We start from the raw sequence: 20,428 nt of genomic DNA on the forward strand, positions 1-20,428 counted from the left end.
ATAAATCGGATAATTATATCAAATAAAATTTGTTGTTAAAAAAGTAAAAAAATCAACATATTTAAAATGGACGTCCGGACATTCTGGTAATGACTATAGAGTTGCTACGCTTTCTAAATGGTACCTAACTACTACAGGAATCACCATGCAAAGTTTGAAATCGATAGGACAATTCTAACATGCCTAAATTAACGAAAAAAGCTATCCGTCTCAGACGTACGGACGGACCGGCCCTAAATATAGAAAAGCGCGCTTATGAAAAAGTCGAATCCTCTTGATAATGTTTACTATGTAAAGGAGTTATCACCTCTGGGGTGCTTCAATCCCCATGAAAATAAAATAACACCCCTCTTGTAGTCTGTATTACAACTACTAAAGCTCACATCCACCTCTACTTTTGATTTAAGGATGGTAGTAAAACCCTGTGCAAGCCACAAGCTTAAAAAAGGTTGAAAAAAATTAGACTTACTGACCAAATTACTGTAAAGTTGCCCTTTAATTGTCATTGACATCCTTGTTTAGGCCGGATTAAAAGTCTCCCCATTACTATATAATATTTGTATATTAAGAAATCACGGGACCCAACACATAAATATTTGTCAGTTTTCATAAAAATGTTGAATTTTCAACTCGTTTTCATATTGTCAGTTCAGTTTTCTGCATCGAGATGGTAATTACTAATTTCAACACGGCTCCGTTCCGTTTCCGGTGGATAAAGACCGGTTTTGAGCCATGCTGAAAACACATGTATCGCGTAGTTTTATAAAAATCACTTACTTGTTGGCTCGTGACTGTTTGGCTGCTCGACGCATGGCCAACAAAAATAAATTTATCTTTTTACAAATATTTATATCCGCGGACAGCTGTCTATATAAAATAACTGTTATTTATCGCATTGTATTATAGATAGCTTTCCGCGGATAATTCAAAAACAGTTTTGTATTCCACTGCCTGTAATACGATGCTATACATGATTTTTCAGTACAGGAATAAAACTTATCAAGTGTAAAAAAATATTTTGATGATTAACTTGAAAGGTAAGGTGAGTAAAAAGAAAAACTTAAATTGGGTAAGAAAAATTCGGTAGTAATTTTATGAAAAATCAGTCCGTCTTAAATTATAAGAATATTGAACAAGTGGTTAATAAAATAGGACGATTCTTTTACAAGTCTTACCTCTTGTGATGACCTTATGGGTAAATTTGAAAATTTATTACTCTCTCTCGTTATGTACTATTGTATACGGCACTAGCAACTAGTGGAGGGAATTGGTCAGTAAAATAGCATAAAACCATCCTAAAATATTGAACTCAAACAGATAATTAGTTGACAAGATCTTAACGTACCAACAAAAACCTTGCTACTGATTAATAGGATGTATGTATTTGTATACCCTTATGTTTGGTGATTAAACTTAATTTTAGTTTGGACACGTGGCTAATTCCATATCAGAACAATGCTATCAGAATACCAGGTATAAATCATCCTTTGCATATACTTGTCCTTGTTACAAACAAACCTTTCTATAAGTCTTTATAAAGTTTTTATAAGATTAGGGTCGGTACGTCTGTCTATAATGGTTAGCTCTGTAAGAGATGTTATAATAGTACTATCGATGATAGGTATAACAAGCTAGGTATAACAGTTAGGTACAATTTAGAAAGCGTAGCAACTCTATAATCTTTCCCAGAAAGTCAGTACGTCCAATTAAAAAATGCTGATTTTTTAATGTTTTGACAACAATTTTTCATGTCATATAATTATCCTATTCATGGCCAATTAAAAAGCAAACACGGGTATTTAGTATATGATGTGTCCCGTTCTCAAAGCTATCTGAGGTTAATTCTTAATTATTTAAATTTGCAGGGGGCCGAGTGAATGCACCTCTTAATACTTGCGCATCAAACTTTGAAACTCAGGTGACTATATTTTTGTTATTACTTGGATCTTTTACGAACACAGTAATAGTGTCTGACTGATTATGACGTAACAAAAAAAATTAGCCAATGAGAGGCCGCTATTGACCAATGGTAAAATTTATAGTGGCCTCTCATTGGCTAATTTTTTTATGTTACGTCATAATCAGTCAGACACTATTACTGTGTTCATCTTTTACTTACACCAGATTATCATGTACTCTAATAAAGTGAAACTTGTAGTTAAAGATCCCCCTCATCTACCTTCTTTATCACATTCCCTCCCCTCCTACTGGATGAACTATCTGACCAATCTGAAATATATAGAAATGTTCAGTATAACTAGGAGGGAAGAGCTATAGGACAATAAATAATATTGATCTCTTAAAGTTTTATAAAAACGCTTTCTTATTTGTTGGCTTAAACACATTTTAAAACCTTTTATTGACTCTTGATTGTTTGGTTCAAAGTAGAAGTGTCCAATATATTCAACAAATAATTTAAATCTACAGAAGATATATCGATTTTGATTACCATCATTATCAATATGTAGCTAACGCGTAACTAATTTTACTTTTAAAGTGACAAAACCTTATAGAACACCCTTGTAGTAATTATATAAAAAAAACACATGTCAAATATAAGGATAGATATAAAAGGGATCAGTAATATTTGACATAAAATCACTTCACATAAATTCATTTCACATAAAACATTTGACATAAAGTATCATTTGACATAAACTCATTTGACATAAAGGTACATTTGACATAAAAACGTTTCACATAAACTCATTTGGCATAAAGGTACATTTGGCATAAAGATACATTTCATATAAAGGTATACTTGACATAAAGGTACATTTGACATAAAGGTACATTTCACATAAAGGTACACTTGACATAAAGGTACATTTCACATAAAGGTACCCCGAGCATGGCAACCGGTGAACAGAATCTCAGTTCTGCACCACAAGCCTCGCACGACTGAAGTTCCCATGTCTATACAGTCATATTTATATGAAAATATTTTTAGAAGATTTTTGAATTTTTTTTTTGAAGATTTTCTTTTAATAATAAATAAAAATTTCTAAAATCTTTAAAAAAAATGGAAAATCTTCAAAAAAAAATTCAAAAATCTTCTAAAAATATTTTCATATAAATATGACTGTATAGACATGGGAACTTCAGTCGTGCGAGGCTTGTGGTGCAGAACTGAGATTCTGTTCACCGGTTGCCATGCTCGGGGAAAAAAATGACAACCTCGGGTGGACTTTGAAATGTATCTTTATGTGAAACGTTTTATGCCAAGTGTACCTTTATGTCAAATGTACCTTTATGCCAAGTGTACCTTTATGTCAAACGTACCTTTATGTCAAATGTACCTTTATATCATATGTACCTTTATGTCAAATGTACCTTTATGTGAAACGTTTTTATGTGAAGTGTACCTTTATGGCAAATGTTTTTATGTCAAATGTACCTTTATGTGAAGTGATTTTATGTCAAATGTTTTATGTGAAATGAATTTATGTTAAATGATATTATGTCAAATATTACTGATCCATATAAAAGAAGCATGTTTTGTAACTAAATAAACATTGTTAATTGTTTTTTTTTAATAATTGTTTTTTTAATTATCGCTTTCGATTTCTTTAAAATGCATTGATTAAAATGTTTAATTTATCGGATCGTATTATAGTATGCTTTCTGCAGATTGTAATAGTTATTTCTCGCATCGTATTATAACAGCTTTCCGCAGATATAGAATGTACAATTATAATATTAAAACCAGTTTTTTAGCCCCGAGGTGCCGAAGGCACGGGCTAAAAAAACTGGTTTTAATCGAAAACAGTAAAAGTGTCGAACTATGACGTCAGAAAAAATTAACAATTAACCAATAAGAAGCCAGTATTCACTGTGGTAAAATATATAGCGGCCTCTCATTGGTTAATTGTTATTTTTTTCTGACGTTATAGTTCGACACTTTTACTGTTTTCGTTTCAATCATATGATTGTACATTTTTATATTCGTAGAAAGATGGATATAATACGATGCTAGACATAGTTTTTTCGTATGGATGAGAACCGGTTCCTATCCACCGGATTCGAATGAATACGAGAAAATATAATATTTATTCCAGGTTTTTGTCGCCTAAAACCTCAAAGACCCCAGGGATAAGGAACTTGACGATAAAATTATGAACATAGCCGATTATGACAAACAATTCTACCCCTTCTGAAGAAAGAAATTACTATGGAAAAATTTGGACACTTATAGATGATAAGAACCAATCAAGTTTTAATAACCAAAATTTTTAATCCAACAAATAAGAGAATGTTTAGTTAACTTTCCCTTCATGGATATTATCTGTCCCCGATTTGCTACAGATAAGATTATAGGGGAATAATTTGAATTAATTTTGAACATATTTTTAGGATAAGGAAGATTGTTTTGACATAGTTCATGATGCTAATACAGGTTCCATATTTATCATTGAAAGTACCAGGATGTTTGTCTGTTTGAAGCAAAAGATCTCATTAACTGCTGGAAAGATAAAGTCATGCTTTTATTAGATACATTTCTCCTAACCCACAAAAATATAAAAAATCATGGATCGAAAGGGATAAGACAATGGTCGATAAATGTACATCCCCAATGATGATATACAAAGTTATCCCTTTTGTAGAATGCAATTAGCTGTTCAAACGATGGGACACACAAGTGAATGAACCAACCAATCAAATTTCAATTAAAGTGAAATGATATTTAGCCATTGAATAAGAAAGCATTATTATAAAATTTTGGGTCTAGTATAATAAACAGCCCAATCGTCCCCTCCCGGTATACCCTAGAAAATATGTGTCTGAATGAAAGCTTCTAGTATTTACAGTTAAGATCATGAATACTATTAAATTTCATTTATTTTCAAAAAGGCGTCTCTGAAAATAAAATCTATTAATATTTTAGGAAAAGTAAATGTGACTTTGAATTGCTGTGTGTATAATGAACGAATGCATAAAACGGTGAGAAAATTTTGTTCTATGTTTTAAAATTTAAAGGACGTCCAAGATTTTTTAAAAAGGGGAAAGGGTAGAGATTTCAATTTGGGGGGACAATTAAATGTAGGGGATGGATGGTGTGCAATTACATTTAATCATTTTATTTGTAAGGGGGAGGGGTGGTGTAAATATCCATTTTTTAGGTAAAATTTGAAAAACTCAACTATGGGCTTCGTACCATACAGATAAGAGTCACCAAATTGGATTAAATTTGTTATGTAAAGAATTTTAATATTTTTTAAATTTTTTTATCTTTATTGTGGGGGGGGGGGGGTAACCCCTTTCACCTTGTACATCAAAAATCTACTACCGATTATATTCTACAAAGCTCTTGAATAAGAGATTTATTTTTTTTTTCAAATGAAAATTTATTCAATTTAGGATAGCTTGATTTCTGCAAATGCCTACAGATGCGAAATCCTGGTCTGCGAGAAAAAGGTAAAATAGATATAAAGATACATTGACAGTCTGACAGTTGTATTCTTCAGAGTGGCATTGCTAGTAAAGCTGGAATTATGTGTATTCAGTAGGTTTAAAGGGTTAGTTGTCTGCTATGTACTGTACCAAGAGTTAGGGACCTCAAGTCTACCGTAATTTCAAAAACTTAATGCCATGAAACTACAGACCAGAAAATAGAGTACACCCAACTTTTTTGAAGCGAACACCCAAACGGCAAGTGGCTCATTAAATCATTCAATTTAATAATAATTTTAAATGGTTCTTAATTTAGGAAGGAGGTGGGGTACAGATAGTTTCCAAGCACCCAGTTTTTCTGGAGGGAAGACAGATGTCTGGATGCTGTATCAGGGTAAGGTTTTTTACAATATGAATTCGAATCCGGTTAATTTTAACTGGATTAGACCCATTTCATGTTTATTATCGTATTTTAAAGAATTTTTGACAAATAATAAAATAAAAATTAAAATTTTCTAAAGTCTCATAAAAAGAGTCGCTAGCTAGTAATAAATTAGAGTAAAACACTAGAGGGGGAAGGGGTTAAATAACTGTATGTCCCGAGGACCATGTACCGACTTTCAATTGTGTCTTTGAAAATCAACCAATAGCGTCGGGAATATTAACACAGCTATGTCGCTCCAAAAGAGCAGAAGGCAATTTCCTAGAAGACAAAAAGGTAACCTTACAATAGATTTGTTTGTAATAATACTAATCAGTTATTATTCAAATATATCCTCTTAACATTGAACTAATCTTAGATATCATATGTAATATATAGTTTGTTTATTACGATTAATCAATGATCTTGTATGATTTTTACTTCCAAATGAAAAATATTAATATATTGAAATATTGAAATTATAAATTAACACGTGAGTATGAAAAATATAAATTGAAAGATTAATTAGGCAAAATGTGATAAATATCTTTTTATTTGCATTTTGTTAGTTAAATCCTGTTTTTAATTTATACTCTAAATCTAATTTAATTTAAACTATTTGATTTTTCTATTTCATATTCAATCTTACATGAATTTAGAATTATATTTCGAACCTATTATAAAATTATTCAAAGTTACAAGGGAGTGGTATTCACCTCTTCATTTTTTTATTGGGGGGGGGAGGGGGTGATTGATAATAAAATTATTTGTAAAAAGCGATAGCTTTGAACCGCTGCAGTTTATTTATATTGTTGGATTCCAATATAGGGTAAAATTACCTCCTCCCCTCCTTAAAAAAAAAGGTGGGGGATAATTAGACATACTAAAATGAGTGTATTATTACTTGGATCTTACACCAGATTTTCTTGTTATCTAGTAAAGCTTGTAGCGGGATAAAATGATGATACCCCCCATCTACTCCTTCTACCCCATCCCCTCCCCTCCTATTGGATGAACGAAATGACCAATAAATGACAAAAATTGATGTACATCCTCAATAATAATTCGCAAAATTCCCTCTTATGTAGATTACAATTATTGGTTGAAACGTATGGACACTCAACTTAATAAATCAACCAATGAAAATTTATTAAAAGCCCCAAAGTTGTGAAACCAACAAATAAGAAAACATAATTAGAACTTTGAGGACTACTGTATTAAACAATGATTTTTCTATAGGATGGAATAATGTACAAACCTGGAGCTACCTTTTATGATGCCAGCCTGGATAAAACACTGGTTTGCTGTTCAGGTATTAAGCTGGTATTCCCATAAAAAGAGCTAGGAGGTTTGTCTGTCTATGAGTAGCAAAGAATCTTGCTAATCCCTGAACCGATATGGTAGGTCCATGAAAGGTTTTTAACTATTTTGGGAGTAGGGCACTTTCTCTCTCTTAACTAAAATTTAAATAAATGGTTCCAAAACTCTCTCAAGTGCACCTATAAAAAAAAACAGGTAGAATGTCTATCTGTGTGTGTGTACTTCATGATCTGTCTAATCACTGGCATGCTTAGGTTGGCCTTTTTAGGAAATCTTTATTTGTATCCCGATAAGGCTTTCATCCAAAAATATTTAATTTGTAATAGCTCATGTGTAAGAGCCCTAAATTTATATAATCTAAATATTACATTATCAAATTACCATTTAAAATTTATATTCTAAAACATCATAAAATGAATTATTTTAGGGGATGTTTTCGCTCTTCTGGAAGAACCTACTACAACAGCAGTAAGTGAAATTTATTTTTCTATTCTTGTTACAAAAAGGAAATGATAATTTGTACCAAAATATTGTAGACATAGAACTTTGAAACATTAGAATCTTTAAAAAGAATACCAGTTTGACTCTCAATATCTTATCCTTGCTATTGGGGGAAATGATAAACATGTGCATTGGTTAAAAAGTTTGAATTCTGTTAGTTCGAACCAACCAATCAAGATTTAAAGTTATAAATAAAAAGTGCCAACGTATTTTGCCAACATATGAGAAAATGTATTTATAAGATTTGAGTACCAATATAATTTACAGTCCAATGTCTCTACTTTTTAACATTTTTAAGTGCCTCTCAAAGTTTATTGTTTTATTATAGGCTCCCCCACCCCCAGAGCCTGTAACGGAAGAGAGTGAGCTACTCTGTAGAACATTTATGTGTGCATCTCAGAGTTTATTATTTTATTATAGGCTCCCCCACCCCCAGAGCCTGTAACGGAAGAGAGTGAGCTACTCTGTAGAACATTTATGTGTGCATCTCAGAGTTTATTATTTTATTATAGGCTCCCCCACCCCCAGAGCCTGTAACAGAGGAGAGTAAGCTACTCTGTAGAACATTTATGTGTGCATCTCAGAGTTTATTATTTTATTATAGGCTCCCCCACCCCCAGAGCCTGTAACGGAAGAGAGTGAGTTACTAAGTAGAACATTTATGTGTGCATCTCAGAGTTTATTATTTTATTATAGGCTCCCCCACCCCCAGAGCCAGTAACAGAGGAGAGTGAGCTACTCTGTAAAACATTTATGTGTGCATCTCAGAGTTTATTATTTTATTATAGGCTCCCCCACCCCCAGAGCCAGTAACGGAGGAGAGTGAGCTACTCTGTAAAACATTTATGTGTGCCTCTCAGAGATTATTGTTTTATTATAGGCTCCCCCACCCCCAGAGCCAGTAACGGAGGAGAGTGAGCTACTCTGTAGAACATTTATGTGTGCCTCTCAGAGTTTATTTCAATGCAAGGTAGATATATCTTATTGGATTAATAGAGTAATTTAATATAACCGTTTGTTTCTTCAATTTAAATATTTAGTACCCTTATTCTAGTCCTGGGAAGGCTAATTTCCTCCCAAATGCAAAAAATTAAGGGATAAGGAGTAAAATATATGCATGCCCTTATATCAGTGAACTATATACATACAGCTGTGATAACTTTTTTTTGAAATTCTTTTTTCCCCTCCAAAAACCAAATATAAAAAATTTTTAGGCAAACTACCCCTATGTAAAGGTTGTAAACTTAAAAAAAGATCCTTTATAAAACTAAATATGTTTTGTCTCAAAATTTACCACATTGCCTATTTTAACTACAGATATTTGTTAGCCGGAATTAAACAGTTTTAATATTTAGGTTGGAAGAAAAGTAGAAAAGTTGAAATTGACTACAACTGAATATGCTCTCTTCCCATCTGTCATCTCTCAGGTAGATTTAGAAAAACTTTTAGTAGCGCAGCTTTTCTACATTTAGGCTATGTTTGTTCTGTAATAATTTCAAAATTTGTACACCTTTTACCAATTTGGAGATTAATGGTTTAATCCTTCCCTCCACTAAAAAAAAGTTTTAAGCTTCCCTCGCGATTCCAAATTTCCTTTAGACTACTTATTAAGACCCGCAAAAAAATATTTTACACAACAAAAAAATTAATAATGCTATATTCTAATATGACGTCATTCGGGACACTTTTGCCAAAAGTTTTTTAATTTGTCCCCATTCTTTATAGGCACTACAAAGAGCTCCCAAAAAATCTATGCCACTTTTCTTAACACCAGATCCTGTTGTAAATGTTAAAGATTTTAAATATCTGTTTAGTAAAAGTTGTCCCAAATATAGGAATTAAATTACACTATAAATATTTAGAAAGGATTCACCATGAACGGAGGAGGAATGTTGAGTTTACAGCGAGACTGTCATGGACATTACTTCTTTGCTTCCAACGTTAAGCTTGTCGGCGGACAGTAAGTATTGTAGAGAAGCGAAGCTACTCTATTATTAACTGTGTTTGTATGATTTGGAATCAACTTAAGTTATACCCTGGGAGGGAGAAAACAGTGGACTGTAAATTTTTCTGTTTTTATAATATAACCTTTAAACTTTGGATATTTAAACTCTTGATTAATTTCTACAAATAAGAAGTTTCCAAACATTTCTACCAATAATTATGCTCTACAGAAGGAGTAATTTTGATCGTCATCATTGGAGATGTATATTTTCATCGTCCATGGTCTTGCCCATTAAGATCAATGGGTAAACCTAATCTCATCAAACAAGTTTGCATAATGTATAAAAGCTATGGCTATTTTTTGGGGAATCCCTTATAAATTTGTTGGTGGACATGAGAGCTATTCCATACTTAGACCATTCTAAAAATCATTAACTGCCATTTTAAAGAAAACATAGTTAGGAATAAGTTTAGTTTCCAAAGTTTCACTTGATTTAAAAAAATACTTATGCAAATTGATTTTATAAAGACCGTCCGTCTGTCAGTACGTAAGACATTTGGGTAATCGTAAATTTTCAAATGCTACTTAAGATAGACGACACAAAATATTTGGTGCAGAATATAATTTACTTGGTCCGTCGTCGGACTGTCGACTATGCTTTTAAAGACAGATACATATTTTATGTAAAAGGTTTAGGATTTTTATCCATCTTTCTATATTTTACTTTTCCGTTTGTCCACTTATGTTATTTTTGTGATTCACTACTTATAGAATGTTCACATCCTTGTTTATTGATATTTAATAAAAATGTAGGGAAGACCTATCCAAACAGTTTATGGGCCTGGACAGACGACACACAACTCAAGGATTTCTACTCAAATTCACCCCTGGATTTAGACAAGCTTGGGCAAAGGTTTGTTTTTACTAGTTTGGGTACTAAAATGAGGGTATTGGTAAGATAGGGGCGTCAAAAGTACAATCAATCAAAAGAGTTAAAAAATATAATAGCATAAAACTATTCCGGGATCTCTAAGTTAAGCTTCCTTAAAATTAAAACAAACAAAGAGATGCTTTCCAAATTGTACATGTATAAGGAATCATCCTGCAATGTTTTAAAACGACAGGGTGATTCTATCATGCTTAGATCTATTATCCTGTATGGACGGTCGCATTTATTCTAAATGTAGAAGAACTACGTTTTAAAATAACTAGATTCTAGTACAAAATTGTTTATCTTGTAGATGATAGATGTAGAAGAGGGAATAAATCCAATGATTAAGGATACAACTTTAGATTCTAAAGGTTGGTTTATATTTAGTGGCGCAGCAACTCTACAATTAGGTCATATCTATATGTCCGTCCATGTGTCACTCAGTCAAAATTAGGAAGTTTTGTGATTTCTCGGTATTTTTATTCTGTAGTATTTTCTAAATTTTAAAACTTATCCAAATCTAACTGTCTTTTAATTGGTAAAGACTTATTGGAAAAAAATTAACATACAAATACATCATTATGTACAATTCCCTTATTTAAGTGGGAAGTTTAAATAAGTTTTGTCAATTTTTACAAAAAAATAACTCACCTAAATAATATTTTTAGGTTCCATATTCGCAGCAATCACATACACAAAAGATATAAGTCAGGTTCAGAAGCAAAACAAATACTTATACAAATATTAGTTTAAGTAGCTTAGCTACTCTATAACTAGAATATGTATGTTCGTAGGTCAATCACGGTTGAATGCCTTGTTTGTTGTCCCTTTACAAAATTTTTATAACACAAATGATCACTTTAACTTTTTTTTATTTTTTTTAGATATTAACACCTAACGTTTTTTTACTAACTGCTAGGGCTGTTATTGGACTGTTTATACCACTAGTCTCCAAAGTTGTTTAATAAAGTTTTCTTTTTCGTTGGCGGGACTTATATTTATTTGTGATTGTCTGGTTTATTAAGTTGAGTGTCCAAACGTTTCAACCACTAATTGTAATCTACAAAAGGAGTAATTTATTGTCTCATTATTTGGAATGTACATCAATTTAAGTCTTATCTTATGTTTGTACTTAATTTTGGGGTAGTAAAGAATCTTTATTAAATTATACAAGATAAAAGAATTCAAATTTTCCACTCATAATCTTAATTTACACAATGGGTAATTTTGTTTATCATATTTTTTGGGTTCAATTATTCACCGGCTATTGTCCTATCCATAAAGAAACCCTTGTATATGATACTAACCTACTAAAATAAAGAAGATATAAATCCTACTAATTATAACTTTCATTAACAATCTATTAATAATACTAATAATCTAAATAATCATTTCAAAGTAGTTAGAAAATTTTAATTAATAACTTAAAATAATAAAAAATTATTGTACTAACAAAAAAACAGAAGGAGGGAACATTGGACTTGAATTTTGATAAGATGGTTCAATCTAGTGGTGTCTAATATCTTAATCTGATTTTAGTCTACAGAATGGTTAGGTGTCAATATTTGTAAAAACTAAGGCGCGAAGCGGCAAAATTATTTTTCAGGGGTTTCAAAGTTTTATGATAGTTTGCTTCTGTGTGGCGACTGTGGGTATAACCTGCCCTCTCTATTCAGGTATGTTGACATGTGTACATATTTCTCATATAATATGAAGAAATACATATGATCAATATATAGGTGATCAGAGTACAGAAGTACGACCAGTGTGGAGAGCTTATCTCTGGCGCGGATGTTAAAGAAGGTACATATTCTAACAAGCTTAATATAGCAAAGTACAGTATCAGTGTAATGGTTATATCTATTTTGGAGGAAGTTATTACCTTCCAAAGAGAAAACAATTATTTTAAAGTGCCGCAAGGGGCCAAAACTTTTTCTTTAAAAATTACAATTTAAAGTGTGGGGGGTGCCTCTCCTTCCCCTTTCTCATAGACCCTTAGAGACCTTTAGAGGCGTAGCTATCCATTTATATTATCTATCTATCTATTATAGACACAGTATCTGGAAGAGATGCCTATCTTGGAATAGACAGTAAAGACAATGTTGTCCTTTTCCACAGTCATATTAACAAGGTAAACCAATTAAGACATCAGAGAACCAGCTTATAGTGCTTATACACAAAAATGACGTCATACAATACCAATGATAGACAAGTATATTTTTTACCATTGGCCAATTAAAATGTTTGCTGGATGTTCATTGATCAAATGTATGGTATGACGTCATTTTTATAGGCACTAAAAGCTGCTTCGACATCAGACAAAGGTTGTTGTGCAACCAAAGTTTGATTGTCTGTAAGACGTACAAAAATTTTAGGTTGGTGTAAAAAATAAGTTTTCTGAACTGTGTTTTAAACTTACCAACCTAAATCATCAGTTAAGAAATTTCGTAACATGTGTATACATATATAGATAGAGATATGAAAATAAATATTAATGGAAAGGTAAATTGATAAAAATATCGTTTCAGGAATCCACAGAACTGAATCCTTGTCAAGTTGTAAAACTGGATGGAGATGATCTTTCCTCTGTACTTTTCCAGGTTGATATTACTTTAAGCAAATATAACAACAATAGGATAAAATATGGTTTCTTAGTTCAGTGGATACAAATGAAGCTCTTTGTAGTACCTATAAAAAAGGAAATAAATTTAATTTTTTTGGCCGAAGTATCCCGAATGAATAGTCCATTATTCTAATATGACGGCATTCGGGGTAATTCGGCCAAAAGTTTTTAAATTTATCCCTTTTTCTATAGGCACTAAAAAGAGTTGCATCGAAACGAATAAAGATAAACAAACATTGCATTGATATTGTCCTAAGAACTAGTCTTACAAAGCCAAATTGAAATAGATATCTTTGCTATTTTTTGTAATCTTAAATAATTAACAAACATTTTTGTTTATCTGCGGAAATGTACATTTTTAAAACGTTTATGTTATACATTGATATAAATTTTGCTTCTAAACAACTGCGTCTATTATAGCTTACATGACAAGTTAAGCTTTCTTATATGTTTCTTACAATTAGATGGCAAAACCCTATTCCTTTATTTACACTATCAAATGCTTTGCTAATTTCAAACAAACACTACATAAAACTTTAGTTTGACATATTTTTAAAAACGAGTTTTCATGGAACCTTAAGAACCTTCCCCCGACATACAAGTAGTTTCACTATTAAGGAGATACAAATCTGTTCAGTGGGTGGCTAAAGACAGACAAACTCAAAGACAAACATCCGGCTTTTTTGTTGTAGGACCGGATGGATATGATCGATGGACAGCATTCTTGTGTTCCAACTGGTGTCAAGGTAGATAGATAAACAAATCATTGATAGATAGATAGTTGGACAGATAGATGGACAGATAGGTGGACAGATAGATGGCTAGATAGATGGACAGATAGATGGCTAGATAGATGGACAGATAGATGGACAGATAGATGGACAGATAGATGGACAGATAGATGGACAGATAGATGGACAGATAGATGGACAGATAGAAGGACAGATAGATGGACAGATAGATGGACAGATAGATGGACAGATAGATGGACAGATAGATGGACAGATAGATGGACAGATAGATGGACAGATAGATGGACAGATAGATGGACAGATAGATGGACAGATAGATGGACAGATAGATGGACAGATAGATGGACAGATAGATGGACAGATAGATGGACAGATAGATGGACAGATAGATGGACAGATAAATGGACAGATAGATTGACAGATAGATGGACAGATAGATGGACAGATAGATGGACAGATAGATGGACAGATAGATGGACAGATATATAGACAAATAGATTGACAGATAGATGGACAGATAGATGGACATATAGATGGACAGATAGATGAACAGATAGATGGACAGATAGATTGACAGATAGATGGACAGATAGATAGACAGATAGATGGACAGATAGATGGACAGATAGATTCTGGTGTTCCTACAAGTGTTAAGGTAGATAGATGATTGATGGATAGTACATTGTCCCGGATTAGAAAAAATTTGTAAAAATTTTGGCTCCAGCCAAAAAATGATTGATTTATGCAAAAAAATATCCCATGCAAAATATTTTTTCTGTAATGCAAAAATTGCGATGATACAAGCACTGAAATTTTGAGGTCACCCTTATGGAGGTCAAAAATTCATTGCATCAGAACTATGGCTTCATGGTGCTCCCAGGGAAGGCCTTAAGAAGTAGAATCAGGAAACTTTGTCCGCTTCAAAATATCTCGTTCCTAGACTTAGAACTGACTAAAGAATCACCATTTTTTAGAGTATATTGAGAATTGTCCAATTTGTAGAGGTTTTTTGAGATTTTCTCAGTCTAGGAACGAGATATTAAAAAAATAATATATTATTATTACAGTATACGTTACGAAAAATTACCGGTTTTTAAAATCGTCTAGCCACCTCCCCCCCCCCCCCATGTAATGAAGTTTTAACCCTATTTTTTGTTTGTGTGATCATTATATACATGTATAATGATGTTTGTCGCGGATAAATAGATCAAAGAACATTTTCCGACATTCAGCAGGCTATAAAAGAAACAATTCAAAATGAAAAAATTCAGACCCTTATTTTTTAAAGTAAATTTTACTTAAGCCGAAAAAAAACATAGTAAAATTCAATTAAGCATAGGGGTTGTGTCAAGTTTTATCTTAAACATAAAATTCTGCTTTCATAGACACCTTACCAGAATTCCTAGCTCTCATACAAATCATTTGAGCCCAAAAAGTATGTATCAAGACCTTAAAATCTATGATTTTTCGGCTTAACCAAAATTCACGTAAAATTCATAGGGGTCTGAATTTTTTCATTTTGAATATTTTCATTCATAGCCTGCTGAATGTCGGAAAATGTTCTTTGATCTAATTGACTGATACCAGCACCATCATACATGTATATAAAGAGCACACACAAAAAAATAGGGCTATAAATTCATTACAGAGGGGGGGGGGGCTAGACCATTTTAAAAACCGGTCATTTTTTGTAACGTATACTGTAATTTCTGTCAAAGGTAAGTGGGTCAAAAACACTGAAGTTATGAAAATAGAAAGTCATATGGATGGATAGATAGAAAAACAGGATAGAAGATAGATTGACTTGTAGATTTATATGTATATTAACAATAACTAGATATATAGTATGAACAAATACATGAAAAATAAAAATGAATTACAAATCAGAAGAAAAAACCTCATTAATTTTTTTAAGGTTGATTGTATGGATAACATTTTCATTTCTGGTTATTTCTCCAGTAACAGGTCTGAATTTATTTTAAAAATTAACATACAAGAAAAGGTTAAACAACCTAACAAACAGCTCAAATGCCCAATGAGGGAGGGTACATTCGACTGTTTATTACACTAGTCCCCAACTTTTATAATAGTGTTTTTTTAATCTTTGGCTTAACAACTTTAATTTTAATTGGGTCGTTCTTTAACTTAAATGTCCAAACGTTTCAAGCAATAATTATAATCTCAGAAAGGGTAATTTTGTGTATCATTATTTGGAATGTACATTGTACATCAATTTATCAGCTATTGTCTTATCCCTGTGAAATTCCCCTTTCATGTAGGAGATTTAAATATAAAGGCGAAGGGAATGGGCAGAAAATAGCATCAAACTATTCCAAATATAAAATTAAATAGCAAAAAAAACATCCCAGACTGGACATTATTTATGCTTCTCGAGAACAAGTATTTTATTTTTTCAGGGGATTCCTGAGAAAATACGACCGCGAGGGAAATATTTTATGGACAAAGGCAGATTTTGTAGATCAGGTATATTTTTGGAAAATAATTAGTAAAAACAAGGACAATTTGGTTAATACAACAATAGTTATTTCTCGCATCGTATTATAAACGGCTTTCCGCGGATATAGAATGTACAATTATGAGATAAAACTAGTTTTTTTAGCCCAGAGGTGCCGAAGGCACCGGCTAAAAAAACTGGATATAATACGATGCTAGACATAGTTTTTTCGTATGGATGAGAACCGGTTCCTATCCACCGGATTCGAATGAATACGAGAAAAATCTTTATAATTTTCTAAATATCTAAGGTTAGATATTGGATATATAGAGCACAACAATGTCTCTATATTATTTTGATTTCTATGTATTTAAGTATATTTAAGTTCCAAAAATCGTGGCCTGTTTGAGGATAAAATATAAATGTTTTACTCCTAACTTTTTGTCCAGGAAATTTCTTTCCAGTATGCTTCGAAACCGATTAATATTCGCTGGATTAGAACCGGTTCTAGGATATACTGGAAAAAAAACATGTATTGCATGTTTTACATAATGAATAATGAAATAAAAATTATAAAAGTAAAAATTTATTCCTCGATGGTAACAAAATGTTTAAAATTTTTCATTTTATGTCCGTATAACTATAAAAGGATTTAAATACACAATAAATTTTTCACTTTTCCAAAAGTTTTTAAAGTTTTTTTTTCTAGGGGATTTATATATTTACTTAAGACGGAGGGTATTTTTTACACTTAACCTTCAAAATAAGGCAAATAAATCACATATCCTTATTTACAATTTCAAAATTATTGATAAGTTGGTGGGAGTTTTCTGTGCTCGCCAAGTACTTTGAGGGAGAGGACTAACTGTTGTATTTCCTGTAAATGTAATTGTTATTTTAGGTAACAGAAATAATCTATGATCCCAGACAGGATGTTTTAGTTGTTACCATTGGGTAAGTATTAGTCAAGACATCCGCGTGTCAACCGCTTGTAAGCCTCAATGAAATCAACCTTTTACAATTCTAAAAATCAGTTGAAAATCTAAACTTGACCCAAATATGGCAATCCCTCTTTTCAAAAAAATTCTAAGTATCCAAACGAGTTTGAATTTGAAATTATTGGTGGAAATATTTGAACTCTGCAGGTTCCCAAGGTTTTATAATCAACGAATGAGAGAATGTCTTTATTTATATAAACAGTATAATTTACAGTCCAATGTCCCTTCCCTCCCTAAGTAGCAAAAAACTTTTTCAAATTTACTAAATTATTGAAGAACCAGTCAAAATAGCCAAATACCTTCCCTGGACCAAGGAACATAAAGATAGACAGACATACACCCTGTTACTTTAGTATGTGGTAGTGTTTTATGATAATTCTTCAAATTATTATTTTTAGAACTGATTCAATTATGATGGTTTCCTCTAGGGGACAAGAAGTTACCACCCTTGATATAAGGTTCATTCAATATACCAGTATGGCTTCGAAACCGATCAATATCCGCTGATTTAGAACTGGTTCTCAGTCATACTGAAAAATCATGTAAAGCTTCGTATTACAGACAATTTACCACGAATATCAGTTTTGTTAATGCAGGATTTTTAAACTTTCATAAAAAAAACTATTTGACAATTTTTGGTATGTAATAACTACTATTAAAGCTATTTTTACACAAACACATCAAAGCAAAGTTGTTTAAAACAATGGGATCATGAAAAGAAAACGAAGTCACAGGTTTTGTTGTATTTTCATGGTAGATTTTCTCCTCTGCAGATGCCGCTAACTCTGCGAGGCCAATTTCTTAACCCTGTGGGGCAATCATAAACATTTACCTAACCTAACCTATAATAACCAATCAATAGCTATTGTGAAAATACTGTGAAACCCGCTTCTTCGTTTTCTTTCCTTGATCCACATAATATTTAATCTCCAGGGCCCGTGAGATAGCGCTAGGAGACGACGGATACTTTGTTTTTCACTGGATTGACGGTCAGCACAAGATTGGATATCTCTCTGAGGTAGAATTATAGAGCAGCCGCAGTTAATTTTATATTATATCAAGAATATTTATTTTATGAAATAAAACAATTTACAATTGAAGCTTTTTATTTCATTAATTTAATCCTATTCATTAAAAAAATTGACAAAAACTGTTTTATTTAGGAGTTGAAAATGGTAAGAAACTATGAAATCTCATGGTCTGATTGGAACAGGTAGTTTTTTAGTTGCAAATTTTGCCATTTCAAAATTGGGTTTTTATAATTTATTGTATATAAGATATTTCAGTCCTTGAGGTCAAAAAATTGTGACAACCTGGTCCCCAAAGTGTATATATCCTTGTTTCAGTATTGCCAGATGTAACAACCTGGTCCCCAAAGTGTATATATCCTTGTTTCAGTATTGCCAGATGTGACAACCTGGTCCCCAAAGTGTATATATCCTTGTTTCAGTATTGCCAGATGTGACAACCTGGTCCCCAAAGTGTATATATCCTTGTTTCAGTATTGCCAGATGTGACAACCTGGTCCCCAAAGTGTATATATCCTTGTTTCAGTATTGCCAGATGTAACAACCTGGTCCCCAAAGTGTATATATCCTTGTTTCAGTATTGCCAGATGTGACAACCTGGTCCCCAAAGTGTATATATCCTTGTTTCAGTATTGCCAGATGTGACAACCTGGTCCCCAAAGTGTATATATCCTTGTTTCAGTATTGCCAGATGTGACAACCTGGTCCCCAAAGTGTATATATCCTTGTTTCAGTATTGCCAGATGTAACAACCTAGTTCCTAAAGTGTATATATCCTTAGCTGGATCTTTGAGTTGTTTAGTGGTGCGCTGAATCGAGGCGATCCAGTTCGGCGCACCTAGATATTATTAGATTTCAATCTTTAAATCAAAATGGAATGGGCGAATCAGCGCGCCCAGTAGCGCGGCAATGACACTCAACGAGTGACATTGATGCGCCAAACCGGGGTGAACTGGATCGCCCCAATTCAGCGCACCACTAAACGATTTAAAGATCCAGCTCTTGTTTCAGTATTGCCAGATTTGACAACCTGGTTCCCAAAGTGTACATATCCTTGTTTCAGTATTGCCAGATGTGACAACCTGGTCCCCAACGTGTATGGAACTGAAGTCTACCTGACCTGTTTCTTCAATGATGCCAGAGATGTTATCATCTTTCAGGTAAATAAATATAAGTTGTTGAATAGATTGGTTTGACCTAACATGTGTATGCTCCCCCCAACCCCCCCCACCCCCCCACCTCTAAAGTATTTTATCCTTGATTTGGGTGAACATCACCACTAAAAAAAAATTTACCCCCTCCACCTTGGTTTGGGAACTTATTTATAATAAAAATCAATTTGCGCGATATATAACCCCCCTTCCCCTAGTTTCTGTACACCCCCCTACCCAAAATGAATAAAAAGCTCAGACGTCCTTCAACATGTTTCAAATAGTCTAAAGACTTTCTGGTAACGATTTTAGGACTTGTACCTACCATATACAGAATCATTATTTTTGAAATCGATTCAATTCAAACATCTGTTCCAGACGCATGGACGGACTGACTATAAATATAGAAATGCTTAACTTTAAAAGAAAATATTTATTTTTAGACCAAGCTTGGGGATGAGAAAACGTATTTAGGAGCCAGGGCTGAAATTGAAACATAACAAAATCAGAAGGAAATACTTACAAGTACAAATCAATTCTTGAAACGAAAGTTACCTATAGAAATGTGTATTTTTATGATAAAAATGTATTTTGTTTTCATAAACTGCCTAAAAAGATTTGTATTTTACTTTTAATGTAATAGCAATTTATAATCAATGTGAAATTAAAATATATATTAACCGAAAAAATGGGGGTTGCAAAAAGTATTTAAATCTTATTATGCTAGCATAGAAGTAGGTAGGCCAAAATACTTTTAGGGTCGACTCAATTTTTCTATAGGTCAACCTAAACAAGTATAACCAACAGATACCATATGACACTTCTATAGGTCGACCTATATCTTTTGTGAACTATGTTATGGTTTCATAAGGCATACAAGGAAATGAATTCGGGAAGAAAATCATGAAACTT

At 32.5% G+C, this 20,428-nt stretch overlaps 1 protein-coding gene across 2 annotated transcripts; it reads left to right on the forward strand.

The window, feature by feature from the left end:
- Nucleotides 1-581: 581 nt before the first annotated feature.
- LOC145328519 (uncharacterized) lies at nt 582-20,205 on the forward strand. Of its 2 annotated transcripts, XM_080172231.1 has the most exons (27): nt 582-670; nt 1,424-1,473; nt 1,866-1,918; nt 4,354-4,396; nt 4,886-4,941; nt 5,359-5,415; nt 5,708-5,785; nt 7,052-7,124; nt 7,560-7,600; nt 8,514-8,603; nt 8,989-9,060; nt 9,496-9,593; nt 10,392-10,491; nt 10,820-10,880; nt 11,178-11,221; nt 12,249-12,312; nt 12,561-12,640; nt 13,038-13,109; nt 13,825-13,878; nt 15,800-15,849; nt 16,302-16,368; nt 17,241-17,293; nt 17,736-17,795; nt 18,271-18,355; nt 18,501-18,550; nt 19,429-19,525; nt 19,960-20,205. In XM_080172231.1, the coding sequence occupies exons 1-27, from the start codon at nt 615-617 to the stop codon at nt 20,014-20,016; spliced, it is 1,761 nt and encodes a 586-aa protein (XP_080028357.1). In that variant the 5' UTR covers nt 582-614; the 3' UTR covers nt 20,017-20,205. The 2 variants fall into 2 exon arrangements, with proteins under 2 accessions (XP_080028357.1, XP_080028358.1); XM_080172232.1 differs by lacking the exons at nt 19,429-19,525; nt 19,960-20,205 and adding an exon at nt 18,736-18,835.
- The last annotated feature ends 223 nt before the right edge of the window (nt 20,206-20,428 follow it).

This window comes from Acartia tonsa, chromosome 9, assembly GCF_053477335.1.
Source record: "Acartia tonsa isolate MP-2025a chromosome 9, ASM5347733v1, whole genome shotgun sequence".
NCBI lineage: Eukaryota > Metazoa > Arthropoda > Copepoda > Calanoida > Acartiidae > Acartia > Acartia tonsa.